This window comes from Schistocerca nitens, chromosome 4, assembly GCF_023898315.1.
Source record: "Schistocerca nitens isolate TAMUIC-IGC-003100 chromosome 4, iqSchNite1.1, whole genome shotgun sequence".
Taxonomy (NCBI): domain Eukaryota; kingdom Metazoa; phylum Arthropoda; class Insecta; order Orthoptera; family Acrididae; genus Schistocerca; species Schistocerca nitens.
In genome coordinates, this window is record NC_064617.1 from 63,562,685 (window position 1) to 63,586,281 (window position 23,597).

The following is a 23,597-nucleotide window of genomic DNA, read 5'->3' on the forward strand; positions in this document are numbered from 1 at the left end:
TCAAGAACGTACGATGAACGGTGTGCTCCGAAACACTTGTTCGTGCACCAGCATTGTGCTCTTTCGGTAGAAATTCCACAGATTACTATCTGTCCTGCTTTACATACCAGACAAGACGCCGAACCCCACGTTCTGTAGCCGCGCGGAGCAGCCGCCCAGTCTCAGGCGCCTGGTTACGGTTTGCGGGGCTCCTCCCGTCGGAGGTCCGAGTCCTCCCTTGGGCAAGGGTGTGTGTTGTCCCTAGTGATAGGCCCGCTAATCCCGCTGGGCAAAACAGGTAATAGGATTGTGGAACGGGCCAAGTGTTGAAGTCACTTTCTGCTTCTAATTGTCATTTATTGTAATGTAGCAAGTCTTTCTCGGCTGAAGGCCTCCAACAAGAAATCGTAAGAAGATAAAAATCCAATTATAATAGCAATAAAATAATTCAAAAAACCACCTACGCAAGGTGCAATACAAATGGCTAAGGGTCACAATGAGATTCCAAAATTTTGGAATATGTTACCATACATCTTTAAAGGCCAGTATGTTTAACAACAAGAAATCTTGAAATCCAATTAAGATAGCAATAAAGTAATTAAAAGAAGCAACATATGCAAGGTGCAACACCAGTGGCTGAGGGCCACAATTAAACCTTAAATTTTTTTAAATATATTAGCATAAACTTTAAAGGCAGAAGGTCGTAGTGTTTGAGCTTGGAAGATAAACTTAAAAATTAATTTTGCTGAATTTTAAGAAAACAAAACAAATAACCATAAGCCTAAAATTTAAAATAGCTGACAACAGATAATTAATCACCAGTGGCACTCAGAAGGCCTCCAGGGAGGTCAGGCTGCCCTCGTTCACTTAGGTGAGACAGGTGGCGAGCTCAACTGTTTGATCCGTCGGAACCCAACCAGGGGACAGCCACGGGCCGACCGACACAACGACTTGCTTCCAGTCAATCAATACAATAGAATTCAAACCGGAAATGTTACAAACGGGATAATCCACAAAGGAGTATGTATTAGCTGTCAAAGCTACACTCAGCTTCGATGTCCTGGGTCGGTGAACCACGGAGCTCTTAGCGATCGGACAGCTCCACACACGCTGCGACACTGTGCAGGGCCCGGCAGCGGACCCAGGCGACTGCACCGCCCGGAGATGTCCTCCCTGGTCCGCACCAACCGACCGACTGCCTGCTGATCCGTCCGAAACTGCTGATCCTCAGCGACTGCACTGCTGGTGCGTCTCCGACTTATTTCCAGACACACGACGGCGGAAATACTGGCTCGGACCGAACCGTGCAGAGGAAACACGCCCACTGGCTAAACGACATCCCTGAAACAGGAAAGGACCATCCCAAGTTCCACAAGATGGTAACTGAAGGGGACCAGAAGCGCTCGGAGAACCAGTTACGCGTCGCCCGATGACACGACCGACATCTCAGAGGCAACACCCCGACAACATTTAAAATAACTTGTCAAAGGAAATCACGCCAGCTACACACACAACCTGACAAACACTTGCACGAAGACCTGAACGATACCCAACATTAACTAAGCAAGCACGAGGACAAATCGGGAGTCAACGCGCACACACACACACACCCGATGTTATATCCTAGCCAGTACTGCCACCCGAGCCCGCTGCCAAAAGGTTGGCAGCATCAAAGTCCGGACGCCGTCCGCATAAGCAGCGCCAGCGATACAGGAAATCGCCGCAAGTCTGCGCGCGCCACCGCTGGCTTCTGGCTTCTTAAGCGCTGGAGTCGCGAGCGCCAGGACAGTTCTGGATTCGCCGCTCAGTTGTATACTCGCCACCGAATTGTGTACTTGCTAGTCAGTTGTGTGTTCATCGCAGCAGAGTTGTTGTTTGTCGTCAGCCGACGCTGACCTAGCCGCTCCGACTCGAACTAGACAGATTTCTGTAGACCATGTTCACCACTGTGTTCTGTATCGTCGTTAATAAAGATAAGTACCGACTTTCATTTAATCCGAGTGTTTGGGTTTTCATCTTTCTGTTCACTGTTCCAGCGGACCGGTCGGCCCGCTATTAAAAGTGTGGCGGAGACTTCGTAGGCCGTTTCTACAGCAAAGTGTTGTCGCTACGAAGGCCGTCACAAAACTGGCGACGAGGACTTCCGAACTCGTGTGCAGGGCTGGTTCAACTTGTTTCTTGAGATAGAATTTTGGGGGCTGGTTTAATTTGTGTTCACTATGTCTGCCGAATTACAACAGTTGATCTTGTTACAGAGTCAGCAAATACAAAGTCTGGTGGAAGCAATCGCCAAACAAGCGGCTAATCCACCACCACACAAGGAACAAGCACAGGCAGCACCGCCTTTTCGTGCTTTTGAGGCATCACGAGAAGAATGGCAAGAATATTTTGCGCAGTTGCAGGCGCACATGTCAGTCTACAAAATCACAGGTAATGAGCGGCAGCTTTATTTAATTTCCACTGCAGGCGTGGAAGTCTATAGACTACTTTGTAAGTTGTTCCCGGAATCCAAGCCAGAAGCTTTAGGCTATGACGTTGTTGTTACCAAGCTTGCTGAGTATTTCGAGTCGCGAGTTCATGTGGCAGCGGCCTGATTCAAGTTCTTCAGATTAAAGAAACTGCCACATCAATCTAATAAACAGTGGTTAACAGATTTACGGGGCCTCACCCGTCAGTGCCGATTTAATTGTGTGTGTGGAGCTTCCTACAGTGATGTCATGTTACGAGACGCTATTACTCAAAACATTGCAGACTCTCGTATTCGTGCTGCTATCTTAAAGTTGCCTGACCCGTCATTAGAGACTGTGATGAACATTATTGAAGCCCAAGATACTTTTGACTATGCTGAGTGTGAGTTAGATCAGCCATGAATTTCTCAAATTGCCTGTGCTAAGCAAGTTATGTCACGCCCGCGGCCCCACCGGCAGAGTCAGACTGTAAACACTAGACGGCCGCGTCATGTTAAACACATTCGTCAGCCGCGTGTGCAAAATGATAGACTTAAGTCTTGCCCTAAGTGTGTTCTTGCTCATCCTCGTGAACGTTGCCCGTTAAGAAACGCGGTTTGTCACTTTTGTCAAAGGAAAGGACACATCCAGACTGTTTGTTTGCGTAAACGCAAGGACAATTCTAGTGCTGCCCAGCCCATGGATATTCATGTTCTTCAAAGCCAGCCCGCCCAGAAGGTCGCGTTTAAAGACTCTTCCACGGTTCGTGTGGGTAATAAACTTGTTCGCAATAAGCCACCCACCCAGCCCTCTGCTATGCGACCCAAGCGTAATTCAAACGCTGTAAAAAGTAATGTACAGACTGCAAGTGAAGCGGGAGTTGTTGTTCCACCCGCCCCACCCACGAGTTGTCGTAAGCAGCGAACACGCGCTAAACGCGCTGATTTTGTGTCTTCCGCCTCCGCTGCACCGATCCAGAGACAGTGTAATAAACTATTTGTGAAGCTACGCATCCAGGATAAGACCTTCAATTTTCAATTAGACACTGGTGCTTCTGTGACTCTCATAAATAGTGCTACGTATGCGGCTATCGGCCGCCCTAAACTTTCAGCGGCAAAACATTCTTTGGCTACTTATAGTGGAGAACAAATTCCTGTGTTAGGTGTATGTAGCGTGCCAGCCACATTCCGTGGCAATACAAAAACAGTTTCATTCACAGTGCTCCGCGCTACAGACAGTGTAAACATTTTCGGATTAGTCTGTTTTGACTTGTTTGGCCTGTCTATCCAAGACAATGTATTGCAACTTAATTCTGTTGTTGTTCCTCAAGACAGCATAACCGATTTGTGTAAACGATACAGTGACATATTTAAAGACGAACTCGGTTGTGCTGCGAACTTTGCCGCTCATATTACGTTAAAAGATAATGCTCAGCCTCGATTTTTTCGTGCTCGTCCAGTGCCTCACGCCCTCCGGGCACCTGTAGAAGATGAACTTCGTCGTTGGCAAAACAACGGTGTTATTCAACCCGTTTCAGCGAGCCAGTGGACTTCTCCCTTAGTTATTACAAAGAAACCGTCTGGCAAGTTACGTTTGTGTGCTGATTTTAAGTCGACAGTTAATCCTCAGACTGTCATTGATTCTTTTCCTTTACCTAGACCGGACGAGCTGATGGATAAGTTAGGGGAAGCTCGTTTCTTTTCCAAAATTGATCTCCGTGAAGCATATTTGCAATTGCCCCTCGACGAGCAATCACAACAGTATTTTGTCATAAACACGTCGTTGGGGTTGTTCCGTTTTCTGCGTTTGCCTTTTGGTTGTGCGTCAGCTCCAGCTGTTTTTCAGCGTTTTTTGTCCCAACTTTTGGCTAATGTGCCATCGTGTTGCAACTATTTAGACGATATTGTTGTGTCCGGTCGGACGCCTGCTGAACATTTCCGTAATTTGGAGTGTTTGTTTACAGTGTTGTCTCAGGCAGGCCTACGTTGCAACATCGATAAATGTTCATTTTTCCTTACGGAGTTGGAGTATCTGGGACATGTTATTAATGCTCAAGGCATTCATCCCTCCCAGTCACATTTAGCAGCTATTCGTGATTTGCCCGCCCCTCGCAATCTGCATGAATTGCAAGCAGTTCTTGGCAAATTGACATATTATATTAGGTTTATACCTAATGCATCACAGATTGCTGCACCGTTGCATCGTCTCCGCCGTAAGAATGTTCCGTTTGTGTGGTCAGCTGATTGCCAATCAGCCTTTCAGCAGCTTAAAGAGGCTTTATTGAATGATCGTTGTCTGGTCCATTACGACCCTAACAAGCCTCTGGTGTTAGCTTGTGATGCTTCTTCTTTCGGCCTCGGTGCTGTGTTGTCTCACCGAGTCGGTAACACCGAACGTCCTATTGCGTTCGCATCTAAATTGCTAAACAAAGCTCAGTGTAATTATAGCCAATTGGACAAGGAAGCGTTGGCTATTGTGTTCGGTGTCACAAAATTCCATCACTACCTCTATGGTAGACCATTCTATTTAGTAACAGATCACAAGCCCCTGACGTCACTGTTTCATCCGTCTAAACCAGTTCCTCAGCGGACAGCTCATAGACTACAACGTTGGGCTCTTTTGTTATCACAATACCAGTATGAGATACTGTATCGCCCTACAGCTCAGCATGCAAACGCTGACGCGCTTTCTAGATTGCCGATTGCTGCGGATGATGTCTTCGATTCCTCTGACGACTCTTGCCATCAGATTGACGCCGATGAGCATCAATCCCTCCGGGATTTTCCGATTGATTATCGTCAGGTGGCACGTGCGACAGCTACGGATCCTCATCTGAGTTTACTATTACGTTTTGTTCAACGTGGTTGGCCGTCCAAGGCAAAGGACATATCGGATCCTGTGGTTCGTCGCTATTATCCGCAACGTCATCTGTTGTCTGTTTCGCACGGAGTTTTGCTGTTACGCACCGAGAATGACCAGCTTCGTGTAGTGGTTCCCCAAGTGCTCCAATCCAGGGTCCTCGACTTGTTGCATCAAGGTCATTGGGGAGTGGTCCGCACCAAGCAGCTTGCCCGCCGTCATTGTACATGGATCGGCATTGATAAGCAGATTACGCAGATGTCTACAGATTGTTCGATGTGTGCCGAACACCAAGCTGCTCCGCCTCAACGCTATTTTGAGTGGGCACGCCCTGCCGGTCCCTGGCAGCGAGTACATATTGATTTCGCTGGTCCATTTTGGAATTCTCGTTGGCTCATCGTGATAGATGCATTTAGTAATTTTCCGTTTGTTGTGCCCATGCAGTCTACAACGTCTGCACAAACTATACAGGCGTTGACTTCAATTTTTTGTATTGAGGGTCTTCCAGAAGTTTTAGTGTCTGACAATGGTCCACAATTTACCTCTGCTGAATTTGAAAGTTTTTGTTCTGCCAATGGCATTCGCCATGTTCTTACTCCGCCGTTCCACCCTCAATCGAATGGTGCAGCGGAACGTTTTGTACGCACATTCAAGGATCATATGGACCGCCTTCGTGCTACGCACTCTCGTCAGCAGGCCCTCATCACGTTCCTGTCGTCGTACCGGACCACGCCACGCGACGGCCCTTCGCCTGCGGAGCTTCTCCACGGCCGTCGTCATCGCACCCTACTACGGTTGTTGCACCCCCCGGATCGACCCGCCGCTTCTGAGCATCACACGCGCTTTCAGCGCAACGACGCCGTTTTTTTCAGAGTTTATCACGGTCGCCGTCGTTGGGAACGTGGTACCGTGATAAGTGTCCAGGGTCGCGGTTTTTATACTGTTCACGGTGCTACTGGGGTGCACAGGAGGCATCAGAACCAGTTGCGCCGCGCTGGCCGCCCGGATTCTGCCGCTCGTTCTTTGTCCACAGATTTGGTCCGCGGCGGGTTCCAGCCGCGCCTTCCGACTTCGCTGCCGCCCCCAGGGCAGCAGCAGCAGCCGTCGCCGCTACCACGCCGACAGCCCGTCCCGTTGATGCCTCCCGCGCAGCTTCATGCGGGAGCGCCCCGGGTGGTCGCTCCGGCGCCTGCGGTCCCTCTTCAGTCGCCACCGCCTTCGGAGCTGATGGACGTCGACCCCTCAGCCGGGCCGCCTTCCCAAGCGGTGGTTGTGCAGCCTGTGCTGCAGCCGCTTTCCTTGGGCACCCCCAAGGAGTCTGACACCGCAGCGCCTTGTCCGGCGCCCACTCAGCAGCCGTCGACGCAGCGTCAGGAGACGCTGCTTCTCTTTGTGGGTCCCGACGCCCCGTGGCGTCCAGTACCGGAAGCTGCGCCCGTGGTCACAGGCGTGCACCCTGACCTCGGTTTTCAGTCGGTGTTTCCCGAGGCCCCGCGCAGCCAATGCTGGGGTGCGGACCGGGGACTGCCACTGACAACAGTCTCCGCCCCGGTCTCTTCTGCTACGCCTGCGGCCAGACCCCTCCCCCGCCGTCGACGCTCGCCACGTCATTATTCAACGACGGTGCGGCGATTTGGGGGGGAGGAGTGTTATATCCTAGCCAGTACTGCCACCCGAGCCCGCTGCCAAAAGGTTGGCAGCATCAAAGTCCGGACGCCGTCCGCATAAGCAGCGCCAGCGATACAGGAAATCGCCGCAAGTCTGCGCGCGCCACCGCTGGCTTCTGGCTTCTTAAGCGCTGGAGTCGCGAGCGCCAGGACAGTTCTGGATTCGCCGCTCAGTTGTAGACTCGCCACCGAATTGTGTACTTGCTAGTCAGTTGTGTGTTCATCGCAGCAGAGTTGTTGTTTGTCGTCAGCCGACGCTGACCTAGCCGCTCCGACTCGAACTAGACAGATTTCTGTAGACCATGTTCACCACTGTATTCTGTATCGTCGTTAATAAAGATAAGTACCGACTTTCATTTAATCCGAGTGTTTGGGTTTTCATCTTTCTGTTCACTGTTCCAGCGGACCGGTCGGCCCGCTATTAAAAGTGTGGCGGTGACTTCGTAGGCCGTTTCTACAGCGAAGTGTTGTCGCTACGAAGGCCGTCACAAAACCCGACTCATGAACGATCGGTGAGCCAAAACGCGTCGTCCGTTAGGACGACCGACCGACGATCCACGAAGACCGTGGCCCGGCTCAAGTGATGCGTGGCGGCAATGGTCGGGCGAGCCATGTCGACGCAGACCTCACTGCTGCTACAACCCGACTGCACTAGTGCCGCATTGCATCTCCCCGACTGCCATGTCCGGACTGCGCTCAGGACGCGTTCGAACGGACTGGCGGACCCGAACTCGCAATCCGAACTGGCGATCCCAACTCCCCTACAACAGACAATGAGCCGGAAGTAATAGCAGTCGAGCAAAGCCACTACGAGAGGGGATGTATCGATAAGCGCTGCTAACGCCGCTCACGGTCAGGCAGAGCGGCAACTCAGTGAAAGTAGTAATTTAAATTAACGTGGTGAGGTGGAAGTACCTTGAAAACAGGTTGTAAAATAAATGATGGCGGGAACACGAGACACGCACGGCTCAGTTAGTTTAAGGTAGATTAAGTTGCGCATAAGCCTAGGGACCGATGACCTGAGCAGTTTGTTGCCATAGAACATACCACAAATTTCCATTTTTCCACGTTCTGTGAAGAATCGTGGACGTCCAACCATTTAGCGCCTAGATGGCAGGCCTATCGAATGCGTCATAGCCTACATTGGAAAAGTGACGTTTACATGTTATGTGCACGCCGTAGTTTGTAAATAATTTATGTTTCTTTTCATGTAGTTCAATAGTTGTCACCCTGCCTGACTACAGAAAGAAGTGTCAGTCACAAGTGACTGCTTTACGTCATGGTTGCCCAATCCCCAGAGAAGAATTGCTTGTTTCCGTGCAGGACATCGGCGCAGGCTACGACATGCACAGCAACATGACGACCGCCTGGGAGTTCGCCGGGCGGTACGCGACCGACGTCTTCACAGAGGAGGCGGAGCGTCTGATCCACCAGCACGACTCGCAGAAGCCGCTGTTCCTGTACCTGGCGCACCAGGCCGTGCACGCGGGAGACGCCGCAAAGTGGCTTGACGCGCCCCAGCACGTCATCAACAAGTTCCTCTACATCAGCGACCCCAACAGGCGCATACTGGCCGGTGAGTTGTGGCAGTACACCGCCAATCAAAAAAGCGGCATCCGCATTATCCATGTAACTAACGCTGAAAAATGTTTAACTGAGCATAACAATAAAATAGGACCGACAAGGGCTGGTGAAAGGAATGGACAGTGTCGTGAAAGGAGGATATAAGATGATAAGTAAAGCAAAACCAGGATAATGGAATAGAGTCAAATTATATCAGGTGATGCTGAGGGAATTAGATTAGGAAATGAGACAGTTAAAGTAGTAAACGAGTTATGCTGTTTGGGAAGCAAAATAACTGATGATGGTCGAAGTAGAGAGGCTATAAACTGTAGACTGCCGATGGCAAGAAAAGCGTTTCTGGAGAAGAGAAATTTGTTAACATCGAGTATAGATTTAACTAACTCTTTTCTCAAAGTATTTGCAATGGAGTGTAGCCATGTGTGGAAGTGAAAGAAGGAAGATAAACAGATTAGACAAGAAGAGAATAGAAGCTTTCGAAATGTGGTGCTACAGAAGAATGCTGAAGGTTAGATGGGAATAGCACGTAATTAATGAGGAGGTGCTGAACAGAATTGGGGACAAGAGGAATTTGTGGCACAACTTGACTAGAAGAAGGGATTGGTTGGTATGACTTGTTTTGGGACATCAAGGGATCACCAATTTAGTGTTGGAGGGCAGCGTGGAGGGTAAAAATCGTAGAGGGAGACCAAGAGATGAATACACTAAGCAGATTCAGAAGGATGAAGGTTGCAGTAGTTACTTGGAGATTTGTATGGGATAGAGTAGCATCGAGAGCTGCATCAAATCAGTCTCTGGACTGAAGACCACAACAACAACAGGAATGAGATACTGACTCGTAGGTGCGTACTCTCTGGAAATGGTAGACCTAATCGATAAAACTACTTAATGTATTATATATTCCTAAGTCTAGCATCGATTATGGGGTGGTGAATATTCATACGAATGAATCAGGAGCACGAAATTGTACATGGTAGTTTCGTTGGTAAGTTTGAAAAATCTATACGAAATTAGCAGTGTACCTACCTCTGTTCAGGAGGAAGACATTTCCCAAAGAAGTGTGGTTCACAACCAGTTTTGGACCATGCTTATTATTCACATTAGTAGCCACTTCAGAATCGGTGTCAGTTCCGCGACTTACGTAAAACGATTCTTGAAACACAGGTATACTGTCTACCATACGTGCTGCATCTGTACTGGACGTTTCACTAATTGGTTCACTTGATGCTGTATTACTCAGACTACCATCCTTACAGTCTTGATGTGTTAGTGTTCGAAACTCTAGAAACAGTTTCTACAGTACCTGCATCAGAGTCTCCTGCAAATACCGAAACGTCTGCATGCTGTTCTGTAACGTCTTCCGATCAGTTCAGTACGTAATCACTCAAAATTTTTTGTATCACAGAACTATGCGACCTCAACGACAAATCGTTTAGATCTAAAAGTAATATTCACGAGTATCGGTATGATCCCTGTGACTATAAAAATTATACAAAGAGGAGTAAATAATACTGAAATGTGTGCAAATACTATTTTCGTCATGTTGCATATTTTAAGCATTTTCATGCAGGTGAACTGTCAGCGGAAATAGTGTACATTAACTCAGCGGCTAAAATTTTAGAGGTAAGTTAAGGGGGAATGGATTAACTAGGAAATGAATTGGTGAGAATCTCTTTCCTTACATAAAAGGCGAGGAAGAAAACTAGCTACAAATATGCTAATAAAGGACCCCCGTATTGACTGTGTACTATATAATATAGGAAATGTTAATGTGAGTTGAACTTCCCGTCGGTTATGCCAGGAGACATCAGAAGTGTCAATCTACAGGAAACAAATGCTACTTGAACACAATTCCTGCTCTTGAGATGAGTGCCTTAAAGACTATCCGTAAATATTCATACCAATTACTCACTTGGTAGCTAATATCTCAATCCCACGAAATTAGAAACATAAAAGTGATAATAAACGCAGTAGAAATTCTTCCAATCCATCTGTGGCATACAGCAAACCAGTGCAATAATAAAAGCAGTCATATTCGTAGTTATCAGAGAAACCGTTATGAATATAGTAATAGCAATATAATCGCTCATTTGTACCAAATAAAGTAATAAACAGTATTACGAACCAGTAGTATATACTCGTATGCTTACTAGTACCACTTGCAGCGTTAATGTGGAATATTGAAGTTGTTGAAAGGAATAAGCAAAACCTGGTAGATCTACAAGTAACCCCACAATCGCAAATACTAAATTTTGAGAACATTTCTGTTTAAATATCTATATATAGGGTGTTTCAGAATCCATGTTAAACACTTCTAGAGGTTGCAGAGGGTAATTGGTAGATTTAATTTTATATATGAAACCATATCTGGAAACGGCTCGTTTTCATGTTACAACGAAAGCAAGGTGTACAAATTTCTCTACTATTAACAATGCTACTACAACAGCTTTTCGATACGAAGACCACCAAGTTCGCTGCACACAGTGCATTTACGCAGTAAGTTCACTTAAACTCGGTCCTACAAGCATGGTACATGCTTAATCACTTTTGCCACAGTCATGATCCGTGCAACCAGATCTTCGTCTAACTGGACAGGAATCTCAGAAACAACACTCTTCGTGTGTCCCCGCAAGGAAAGGTCCAAAGGGGTTAAATCCAGGTATCATAGTTGTCAACCATGTGGTCTACCTCGACAGTTCCAACTGTCCCCGAAGACGACGTTTAAAACATTTCTGACTCGAACTGCGAAATTTATTGCCGCAGCATCTTGTTCCAACCTCAATTCATGCCGAATATCCAGTGGCATATCTCCCAAAAATTCATGCAGCACTTGGTGCAGGAATATCAAATACCTGGCACCCGTTAGGTGCGGCTAAGTATATACGGCCCCGTCACACGACAATCGTAGATACCTGGCCAGACGTCGATGACGAAGGAGTCCTGAAATCTTCGTGTACACGTGCCTTTGTGGTTTTCTTGACTCCAAATGTGTTTCTCTTTCGCACGTTCAAAACAGCTTTCTTCTTGGAATGAGCTTCGCCGCTGAAAAAATTCGTCTTGGAAACTGAGGGAAATCTACACTACGGCCCGACAACCAAGTACAGAATTTGACACGTGGCACAAAATCCGCCGGGACTACGGCGCGTACCTTGTGAGGGTGAAACATGTGGAGTTCCTGTTCGTGCAGAACACGCCAAACAGACGAGTGAGACACATGAAAGTCACATGCAGTGGCTCGAGTACTCGTCGATGAGTTCTCTTCATCTTGATGAAGCACTTCCTCTTCTAATACGACAGTGCGCCTCCTTGGAGCACCACAGTTTGCTCTATAGCTTGTGCATTTCCCACTTTGTCGCAGCCATTGTTCTACTCTGGCAAATACTGAATGAGATAGTGTCACACGATTTGCAAAGTACTCGTGACATTGAGTTTCTCTTCCATTCTACATCCACATCCGTACTCCGCAAGCCACCTGACGGTGTGTGGCGGAGGAATTACTATGAGATTCACCGTAAATTAACGACATACCTGTTTACTCTACAGACATGTGCTCAGGCATTCTGTTGCTGGAATACTAGTCACCGTCAGATCAAAAATGGTTCAAATGGCTCTGAGCACTATGGGACTTAACTACTGAGGTCATCAGTCCCCTAGAACTTAGAACTACTTAAACCTAACTAACCTAAGGACATCACACACGTCCATGCGCGAGGCAGGATTCTAACCCGCGACCGTAGCGGTCACGCGGTTCCAGACTGACGCGCCTAGAACCGCACGGCCACACCGGCCGGTCTAGTCATCGTCACGTCAACTGACGCATTACCGGCAAGTATGAAAATAAGGCTGATGGAAACACAGGACATCAGGTGACATTGTGTCATTGTACCATGCATGAATGTGGATAGCCTACCATAACACGCGAACAGCGTAAGAAACATCTGGCGCACGAGTGAGTAGCTCTTTTTTCCTTGCAAAACCAATCATTTCCGGACGTGCATTTCCATGTGAAACTTGATCTACTAAGTTCTCTCTACAACTTCTAGAAGTCTGTAACATGAATTGTGAAACACCCTTCACATAAAAGCCAATGTCCTGACAGATTGACTCACTCACCGACTAATCGTCGTCCAGCCCAAACCACCAAGTGTAGAAACTTGAAATTTGAAGAGGATGTTAATGTTATACTGCAAGCGCCGTTTAAGAAGGAATTCTTCGAAATTCCACCCCTAAGTGTGTGAAATAAGAGACGAGATGTTTCTTTCTTTTTCTGAAAAACAGACGCAATTAAGGCAATTTTGAAGCGAAACCTGCGAAAATCAGTATTTGGTTTCTCGGCCAGCAAAAAAGAAATATATCTTTCAGAATTTAATGATATTTAACCTCCATGAGCGTAAGATAATGGGAGAAAGGATTTTGAAGATAAATTATTAATAGCCGGCTGGCCGGTGTGGCCGAGCGGGTCTAGGCGCTTCACTCTGGAACCGCGCCACCACTACGGTCGCAGGTTCGAATCCTACCTCGGTCATGGATATGTGTGATGTCCTTAGGTTAGTTAGGTTTAAGTAGTTCTAGGGGACTGATGACCTCAGATGGTAAGTCCCATAGTGTTCAGAGCCATTTGAATCATTTTAAATTATTAATGAAGAACTACTCAAGTATTTTTAAAGCTACATCTATGAAAACTGATATTACATTTCTCGGTTAAAAAAAAAGTGAAAAAAGTGTTTCCGTGCTTTTGGATATTCGACACATAAGAGGCTGTTACATGTAATAGTTAACTATGACAGCATTTTTAAAGCTAAATATATGGAAATTTCAGTTTGGATTCTTGGTTGGAAATAAAGATTTTCTTTCATTGTTCTTGGAAATTGAACCCCTCTGGGGGTGAAATAGGGAGAAAGGCTTGTATAATATATCTCAATAATAAGGCTATTTTGAACCTAGAAGTACGAAAGCTGGTATTTCGTTTCTCATTCAAAATAAAGTGATACACGTGTTTCAGAATTTTTGGAAATTCAGTCGCTAACGGATAAAACAGAGTACAAAAGTTTTTAAGAAAATATTTCGTTGTATTAAAAATTTTTTAAAGGCAGATATATGAAAAGTGGTATTTCACTTCTCGGTGAAAGATATGTTAGGGAATGAAGTTTCTGTGGTAATACCACCACAAGAACACAAAAAATATGATTAACATAAACTTTCCAGAATTGCTTTTTGGTCAGAAGTACGTTATATGACCTTCTTTAGCGTGCGGAGCTTAGAAGGTGTTGCAGTGTGTGTGCAACATAAAAATTCGATTAAAGAAAAATTAAAAATAAATGTGCAGACCATACAGTCTACGCTAGCGAATCAGCTTGCGCTATGTCAGTTGCCGATAGGAGATTAAAGAGAAATGAAACAGAAGAACAGGGCCATGCCCTGATGAAACATCCGACCGAGGAGGGTATTGATTGTGGAAATGATAAGCAACTGCATATCGTGCCGTTATTTAGGAGAGAAGACATGTGAACACAACGGAAAGAATCTGAACTGGACTGGCGGATATACTCGAAGCACGGGTGGCTCGAAGTAGGGCCCGGTGCGCCACGGCAAAGGCACCCAGACAGAAAATGAGTTAACGTTGGGAACACACTGGAACACCCTCGACCAGTCACCGACGCTGGTCCTGCTCTGTCCACAAGACCGAGGCTACCTAAGGTCACATGGAGCAGGCAATGGGCCTGTTCAGCTTGAGTTCATAGCAGAGTAACCCATCGCCGTTTCAAGTAACAGCGATAAGAATGGGAATACTGAAAGCTATGAAACATCGAAGCCGTAATTCTTCCCCCACTGCATACACGACTGGAATGGGCAGAAACTCTGGTATGTGCTACATACTGAGTACCTTCCACCACGCCCTTATCCGCAAAGTATGTGTGTGTGCATACACAGATTTAGATGTAATCGCCTGCTACCCATTCCCAAGCGTCACTGTCTCAGCGGGCATGGTTCATTCATTCATTTTATTTATTTATTGTTCATACCACCTAGTAAGATTGTCTCTGTTAGTCCGTCATGGACAGTGGTCATCGACTGATTAAGTAATTGTCAGTGTCAATGGAATTCGCCGACATCCATGTAACTTAAAATTTTGAAGTGTACCAGTTTCAGCAGTTGACTGAGCCATCTTCAGTCCCCTTATGCATCTATCCAAATGAAACGAAAATTTCTTATAATTGTTTGACAGCAACTTTGTTGCTATCAAGTCTTCGAATGAAGCGCTAGTGTGCCGATTGAATTCATGACATCCAGAGATTTATGGCTCTATATGATATTTTCGTCTTATTGAGAGAGATGCATATGGCGTCTGAAGATGGCATAGTGAAATGCTGAAACTGCTAGCCTATCGAAATCAAATGAAATAACACCTTACGTTATACGGCTATTGGTAAATTACATTGACACTGGCAACTGATCAGATTACAGGCGAGATGTGACGTGAAGTCATGTAAGAGGTATGCACCCATTTCTGCCTAATTTGAAGGTTGTGTTAGTGCGAAGGATGCTATAAAAACACGTGGAAGTCACAGATTGTGTGGTTACCACTTCCTTTAATTACGAGTTTCGATTGATACTTCTGATTAATAAGTGTTTTCTTGAAGAAATGTCGTAAATTTGTATGGAGGCATCTACCTTCGATTCATACATCATCACCGAGCGAGGTGGCGCAGTGGTTAGACACTGGACTCGCATTCGGGAGGACGACAGTTCAATCCCGCGTCCGGCCATCCTGATTTAGGTTTTCCGTGATTTCCCTAAATCGCTCCAGGCAAATGCCAGGATGGTTCCTTTGAAAGGGCAATGCCGACTTCATTCCCCATCCTTCCCTAATCCCATGAGACCGATGACCTCGCTGTCAGGTCTCCTTCCCCATAGAACCCAACCCATACATCATCTTCAGATTAATAAGTGTTTTCGTGACAAAACGTCATATATATGTATGGAGGCATCTACTTTATCCATCAGAATGTGAAACTCAATTATCTTACAGATAAAGAAGATGACCCCTTACGTAGGTATGAGGTGTTCACAATAGGAAACTTGGTTGTCTAATGGGTGAGGTAGATGACTCCATACACATGTACGAAGTGTTGTCACCAAACAGTGATTAATCTAGTGACGATGTGTAATTTTAAATGTGTAATAGATGGACTTCCATTATGGGCACTGCTGCAACCTTTAAAGCTTTGGGGCCAACAGGCACTCTCTTAAACTTAACCAGCCATTCTATATATTTTGCGTCACAGTCATTATTATAACAGTGTTATACATTACACTAACTGTTATCCGCAGCTGCGTTCGCGTACCAGTAGTCATATTATGATGGATGATGGGAACAGGTGAGATAGCAATTTATATCTCTGTATATAGAGGTGTAGAGACATATACACAAAAAAATTATGCAGGGCCGGTATGCAGGTACATAACGGATGTGTTTCTATTTTGCTGCATATAGAATCTGAAACCATGCATCGTATTTACTGTGGTTAAAAAATGCCTCGATTCAATGCATTCGTAGAGAAGTAGAGATTTTAGGGGTTCCTATGGCACACATGTAACTGGATGAGACATTTTGCCACCAGAGGAAGACGTACCAACCTCCACAGAAAATTTCCAGCTATGCCAAGTGGTGTAGCAACTCTATATCGTATACCGCGCGCACAATAACATTAGATTTCCACTTTCACGGAATAATCTACACTCCTGGAAATTGAAATAAGAACACCGTGAATTCATTGTCCCAGGAAGGGGAAACTTTATTGACACATTCCTGGGGTCAGATACATCACATGATCACACTGACAGAACCACAGGCACATAGACACAGGCAACAGAGCATGCACAATGTCGGCACTAGTACAGTGTATATCCACCTTTCGCAGCAATGCAGGCTGCTATTCTCCCATGGAGACGATCGTAGAGATGCTGGATGTAGTCCTGTGGAACGGCTTGCCATGCCATTTCCACCTGGCGCCTCAGTTGGACCAGCGTTCGTGCTGGACGTGCAGACCGCGTGAGACGACGCTTCATCCAGTCCCAAACATGCTCAATGGGGTACAGATCCGGAGATCTTGCTGGCCAGGGTAGTTGACTTACACCTTCTAGAGCACGTTGGGTGGCACGGGATACATGCGGACGTGCATTGTCCTGTTGGAAGAGCAAGTTCCCTTGCCGGTCTAGGAATGGTAGAACGATGGGTTCGATGACGGTTTGGATGTACCGTGCACTATTCAGTGTCCCCTCGACGATCACCAGTGGTGTACGGCCAGTGTAGGAGATCGCTCCCCACACCATGATGCCGGTTGTTGGCCCTGTGTGCCTCGGTCGTATGCAGTCCTGATTGTGGCGCTCACCTGCACGGCGCCAAACACGCATACGACCATCATTGGCACCAAGGCAGAAGCTACTCTCATCGCTGAAGACGACACGTCTCCATTCGTCCGCCGGCCGAAGTGGCCGTGCGGTTAAAGGCGCTGCAGTCTGGAACCGCAAGGCCGCTGCGGTCGCAGGTTCGAATCCTGCCTCGGGCATGGATGTTTGTGATGTCCTTAGGTTAGTTAGGTTTAACTAGTTCTAAGTTCTAGGGGACTAATGACCTCAGCAGTTGAGTCCCATAGTGCTCAGAGCCATTTGAACCATTCTCCATTCGTCCCTCCATTCACGCCTGTCGCGACACCACTGGAGGCGGGCTGCACGATGTTGGGGCGTGAGCGGAAGACGGCCTAACGGTGTGCGGGACCGTAGCCCAGCTTCATGGAGACGGTTGCGAATGGTCCTCGCCGATACCCCAGGAGCAACAGTGTCCCTAATTTGCTGGGAAGTGGCGGTGCGGTCCCCTACGGCACTGCGTAGGATCCTACGGTCTTGGCGTGCATCCGTGCGTCGCTGCGGTCCGGTCCCAGGTCGACGGGCACGTGCACCTTCCGCCGACCACTGGCGACAACATCGATGTACTGTGGAGACCTCACGCCCCACGTGTTGAGCAATTCGGCGGTACGTCCACCCGGCCTCCCGCATGCCCACTATACGCCCTCGCTCAAAGTCCGTCAACTGCACATACGGTTCACGTCCACGCTGTCGCGGCATGCTACCAGTGTTAAAGACTGCGATGGAGCTCCGTATGCCACGGAAAACTGGCTGACACTGGCGGTGCACAAATGCTGCGCAGCTAGCGCCATTCGACGGCCAACACCGCGGTTCCTGGTGTGACCGCTGTGCCGTGCGTGTGATCATTGCTTGTACAGCCCTCTCGCAGTGTCCGGAGCTAGTATGGTGGGTCTGACACACCGGTGTCAATGTGTTCTTTTTTCCATTTCCAGGAGTGTATAATCACTAAAGGACGCCGACTATCCCACCAGAGCTGTTCGCATCCCACTCACCTACACCACATTTAAATATCTCAATAATACCCAGGAAGATAATACAACTTTCTAAAGTAGCCTATGGTCTTTCTCAGGATTCAAGCTACGCCATATTAAATATCACCGGAATCGGTTCAGCGGTTAGAGGCGTGAAAACGTAATAGGTAGAGTTATTTTCGTATTTAATAATAATGGTACAACTATGAATGTATGGATTAAAGACATTAAGAATTCAATAAGCGTTGTACTGATTACTCTGAATCGTATTACGTAGAACATATCAACCACTAAAAAGCATTTTCCCAAATATGGTAAAGTTCGAAATGAAAGTGAATTACGTCGTTTTCCGAAATTAGTTATGGCAATTTTAGTTTGTATCTTCGTAATCTAACTGTTTCCTAAGTGAAAAAATCGATTTTCGCTAGTTTGCTACGTACTCTATCTTGGTAGAGTCTTCCGACTTTCTGCTCACTGTCAAGTGCGACCGTTTCAAGACACCACAAAAACTCGTTCTAGGATTTGGGATTTTATATTTAGCATTGTTTGTTTTCTTATTATTTACAAAAATGTGCTGCTTCATGATTCCGAATGAGAGGAATGCAAATAATTATTAAGTATTCATGCCGTTGAAATAGCCCTGCGGAAAAAAATCAGACACAATTAAGTTCACGACAATTCTCTCTTCTTCGCTTTCTGGCACCACACCACTGCAATGTTCTGAGCTAGATGCAGTTTTCGCTGAAATATCAATATCAGTTATTCAACATTCGAAATTTCGGACGCTCTTCACCCGCAAATTGGTGCATGATGCTACTCCACATTCAGTATTCGATGGCCGAAGCCCTTCTGTGTTTTGTGCAAATGTCGTTCATTATCGCAATATTTAATTTAACAATTAATTTCTGGAAAACATAATTTGTAATTGAACCATTTTTCCTCGGAGTGCTGTAAAATCCGACGCAATTATGAGGCACCGTTGCGTGGTTTGCGGTCTGTTTGACGCTAGTGCCAGCGCGCTCACAGAGAGATCGAAATCAATTTGAAACTCACAAAATTAGCGGAGCCTGCCACATACATTAAAACTATTTCATCTGCTGCTGCTACTCGTCTGGTATCATCGATATCTGGCAATTACATGCTAACTAACACTTCCAGTGGGATTTCATTATTGAGACCCCTGACCCAAAATCTACCATTAAAAATGTATACGCAACAGCCTATTAATTATTCATTCTACCTTTACTGTATCTGTACTTCCAATTCTGAACCTAGTCGGGAATAACAACTAAAATTAACGTGTCAAACCCAGGAGAAATAATTATGCTGCTCTCAAATTCATATTAACAACAAAGCTGAACTAAAAGAACAGTACTATCACAACTTACAGGGTGTTTCCGTAAGAGGGTGTAAAAATGTAACAGGACATAGAAAGTGCTGCACTGAACAGTCCGAGGCAGGGAACCTAGGGTCGGAGAAGCCAGCTTAAGGAGGTACGAAATTATAGTGGTCTACTGCGTTGTCCGCCTGCTTAGCTGGGTGCTGAGTTGCTCGCCTCCTGTGCAAGCGGGCTCGGGTTCGATTCCAGGCCGGGTTGGGGATTATCTCCGCTCGCGGACTGGGTGTTGTGTTATCATCATTTCATTCCTCATCACCGTTACGCAAGTCGCCCAATGTGGCGTCGAATGAAATAAGACTTGCACGTGGCGGCCGAACTTCCCCGAATTTCATTTTTTGTCTACCTCATTGTCTAGCATTATTTTTATCACGCTTATTTACAACTAACATGTTCTTTTTATTTACATGTGCATTCTTTATTTCCTGCAAGGAAAGGAGGACGAGCCGGTTACTAGGAAGTATTTCCTTGTAGCTGTATTCGAAGGGGGGATCCTAGTCAATGGGCCTTGATTATTTCCTATCGGTATATCTAAAGTCACTTGTGTATGAGACCCCAGTGGATACGGAGCTTGTGGATCGTGGATTGTAGCTGCCTGTGATGTTATTCGAAACACGCCAGTGATATTTCTCAGGGTGCGTCAGAATCTTGTTCGCCGATGTTATGCTTGCAATGAGATTGATGACGGTTAGTTTCAGCACATTTTGTAAGATACAGTACAAATATTACGTTCATTATGTCAGTGATGCTATTTGCAGTTAACTGTAATTAATGTAAATCAAGAAGTACACAGTACTGTGATTTTATTCCTATTATCTCTTTATGCTGGCTTCTCCGACCCCAGGTTCCCTAAGTCAAAATGTTCAGTGGAGCATCCTCCATGTGCTGTTAAATTTTTGCACGCTCTTACGGAAACACCCTGTATAAAGATTCTGTCGTGGCGTTAGGAAGCAGAAGTTACGTAGCCACGCTAAAATCAGTGATTTTATTTAGTAGCGTCCTTAGCGCTGTTAAATTGCTCGAATCCTAGTTTTCAGATAAATACCGCAGGTTTCTACACTGCTAGTGGTCACCTGCATGCACTGTATCCCACCTGCCTTCTGTGTTTATGAGATATGTTTAAAAAGGCTCAAAACATCTTTTTTCCCACGTAAACTAATAAGCGCGGCAGACTTTCTACGCTGGTTATGACTTGGGACATCCATACGCAGCCGTGAATTTGTCGCGTCAGACCCGTGAGTAAGAACGTATAGTGAGGGCTTGTCGGATTCCAATAAGCTGTAAAATTACGAAACAAACTGAGGAGCGATATTACATCAAACGTTGACAAAACGTTGGCCATACCCAAATGGGAATAAAGGGAATCAAAATTCAACAGGCTTTCGGAGAAGATGAAATGAGAAACACAAGGACGCGGGAGCTGTGCAACAGGTTCAGAGATGGCCGCACATCGGTAGACATCGAACCGCGTTCAGGCTGAGCGTAAGCGAGCCGAAATGACAGTGTCATTGAGGCAATGCGGACTTTGTTGTTGAAGAATATCGTATCACAGTGCGAGGACTTTAAACTGACATTAATCTGAACAGCGGATCGGTACATTAAAATTTGACCATGATTTTTGCATGGGGACATTGTCCGTGAAATTTATGCCGGCGCTCCTCATGCTACACAATCAAAAAAGTTGCCCCAAGTGCCTGAAGACTGTGACCACAGGCAGTGAGATGTACTTCTGCGGGTACGACCGGCCCAGGAACCAAGATGCAGTCTTCATAGTAATGTTAAGGTCATGTTTTCCGCTTTCTTCGACTCTGTAGGAGTACTGCATCAAGGATAAGCATCGCAATGCCAAAACATCACAAAGGAATTCTACCAGGACGTCGCTTGTTACCCTCATGATGGTGTGCGGGGCAAACGACCGAATCTATGGCCAGAAAACACTTGGCAGCTCCATCGGGATAACGCACCCGCCCATTCCGCGCATTTGCTTCATACATTGCAGCTGATAGTCAGGAGGCCTATCCCCCCCCCCCTCCCCCACAGAATTAATCCATCTCTGACTGATGCTGAAAGTACGCCTGAAAGGAACACTATTAGAGTCATCAAGAAACACCATGCAAAAAGAAAAAACCGACGAGTCGAATGATCCCAAAAGGCATTTCAGAGCTGTTTTCAAGAATTTCGGGAGCCCTGGGAAACGTGCGTGCTTTGAAGAGAGATTAGGATTCTGTACCGCCAAATAAATAGATGTATTTATGCCAACAAAAGATTGACACTTCCTGAGCTAACATCTTACGTTGGAGTTTCTACAATTTGTGGTCTTAAATGGTACACTGGTTTTGCTATCTGGAGAGAAAACTGACTGGTGATTCACCAAAAAAAAAGTTAAGTGCTGAATATATTTTCTGAAAGTCTTTGCCTGAATTGGTAGCCTTACGCAGAAGTTATTAATAGCACAAACAAATCGAAGTCGAAGCATCAGAAATCTGATGCTACACAAGAATGGCGAAGATGGGTACGGTACCGAATCGAATTAGGAGAGCAATTTAACGTGATACTTGACTAAAAGATGGGGGTGGCATGATAGGACATGCCCTTAGGTATAGAACAGTTGTTAGTTTCGTAATAAAAATGAGTGTGGGAGGAGGGAGGGGGGTAAAGACTGTAGAGAGACACAAAAGTTTCACCACAGTAAGTAGGTTAAAATGGACGTATCTTACAGAAGATGACAGTAACATCACCAAGGTTCCGTATAATCAACAGTGATACAACTGCTTACTTGGCCACCCCATGGAGTTGCATGCTTTACATAGAAATTAGATGGATTACTTCACGTACAAAAAGAGCCGAAATATTTTGTAAATTAATTTAACCTCATCAGAACCATATACAGATAGGTCATATAAGTAGAGAAGCATAAAGAAAAGGTAACAAGTATATTCGATACTTAGGTACATTCTGAAGATCATTCCCTATAACACTATAATGATATTTTTTTATTTAGAATATTTCTTTTAATTTTATCAATGTATGCACGATTAGTGGATGTTCCAGAAGGTTAACCTCATCAATTGGTTCATGACTTACAGCTACATAGACATTCACTGCCAGCGAAGACATTGAGAACCGGACGGTAAACTTAAAAAATTGAAATAATCATGCTCTCACGGCGATATAACTTAATAAAAGTTTCACGTGCTTGTATTCTTATCTAGTTTGTATCTCGTCCGCATTTGTTAGGCAGTTAGTGTCTGTCCGTCTGTCGGTCGATCGGTCTGCCGTACGTTAATAGCTGCGTCTGTCATGTTTGTCGGATTCGGTGTTAACGTTAAGATGTAAAGACCGAATTACTGAAATATGTTTTTATCTTGCCTATAATCTTGAGAGGATTTATATGTGCAATGCAGAGCATGTTTGTACATTTTGTGTAAGACTGCATTTCATGGGTTTTTATTTAAATGGTCATTTTAGTCTATAAAGTTGACACCCTTCCACCGTAAGAGTTTTCTTTTAAAAATAAGTTGCACTTTCAGTGTAAAAAAAAAAAAGTTATTTCTGTCTCTGAATAAATTGTAACTTGATGTTTAGAGGGTGCTTCCGTTTGTTGAAATTTAATTTGTTTTCATCAGTTACCCACTGGCAACTACTTCCACGCTCACATAGTGTGATTAAATGTGTTAATGTTCTTGATGAATCGTTAGTAAATAAAGTAAATTTTTTAAGAAAGGATTTTGAAAGTAAATTCACGGTTTTCTCTGTCACTGAACCGTAGAAAAGCAAAAACACAAGTTTCTTCGTGTCCTCCTCAGCAGCTCGCTCCTGAAGTGTCTTCGGAAAAGGCTTCCGAAATTTGTAGGTTGTTGTAGCCGTAGGCGACACAATTCTTGCGTCATGTTACCAATGTCTGAAATGGTGTCCGCACGAATTACCAAGGTCCTCAGGAAAGATCTTTTCTCTTCTAGGAGGTGGCAGTGTCTAGCATTCAGATATCGGTCCGTGTAGGTCGATTTTCGCTAACCATTGCTCCTAAGACGTCAATTAGCTTTTTGGTGGCGAAGGACGATAAAGAAAGGCAAGACAGCCTTCGCCTCTACGTCCATCGTGGAATTGATGTAGCAGCGTATATTTTGATTTCCCCGAGCAAATCCTTGCGCTTTTCATGTCTTTAAGGAAAGTTTTGACAGTGGAGGCTATCACTAACCAATGAAGGTTGACATGAGATAGCGGGCAACATTGTCTTATACGTTAATTTAGTTGTGTATGATAACGTACA

At 45.6% G+C, this 23,597-nt stretch overlaps 1 protein-coding gene across 1 annotated transcript in view; it reads left to right on the forward strand.

The window, feature by feature from the left end:
- LOC126251780 (arylsulfatase B-like) overlaps nucleotides 1-23,597 on the forward strand; it is a 128,606-nt gene that overhangs the window by 68,056 nt on the left and 36,953 nt on the right. The window contains exon 5 of the mRNA XM_049952402.1: nucleotides 8,276-8,528. Within this exon, the coding sequence (XP_049808359.1) occupies nucleotides 8,276-8,528 (253 nt within the window). The remainder of the gene's footprint in view (nucleotides 1-8,275; nucleotides 8,529-23,597) is intronic.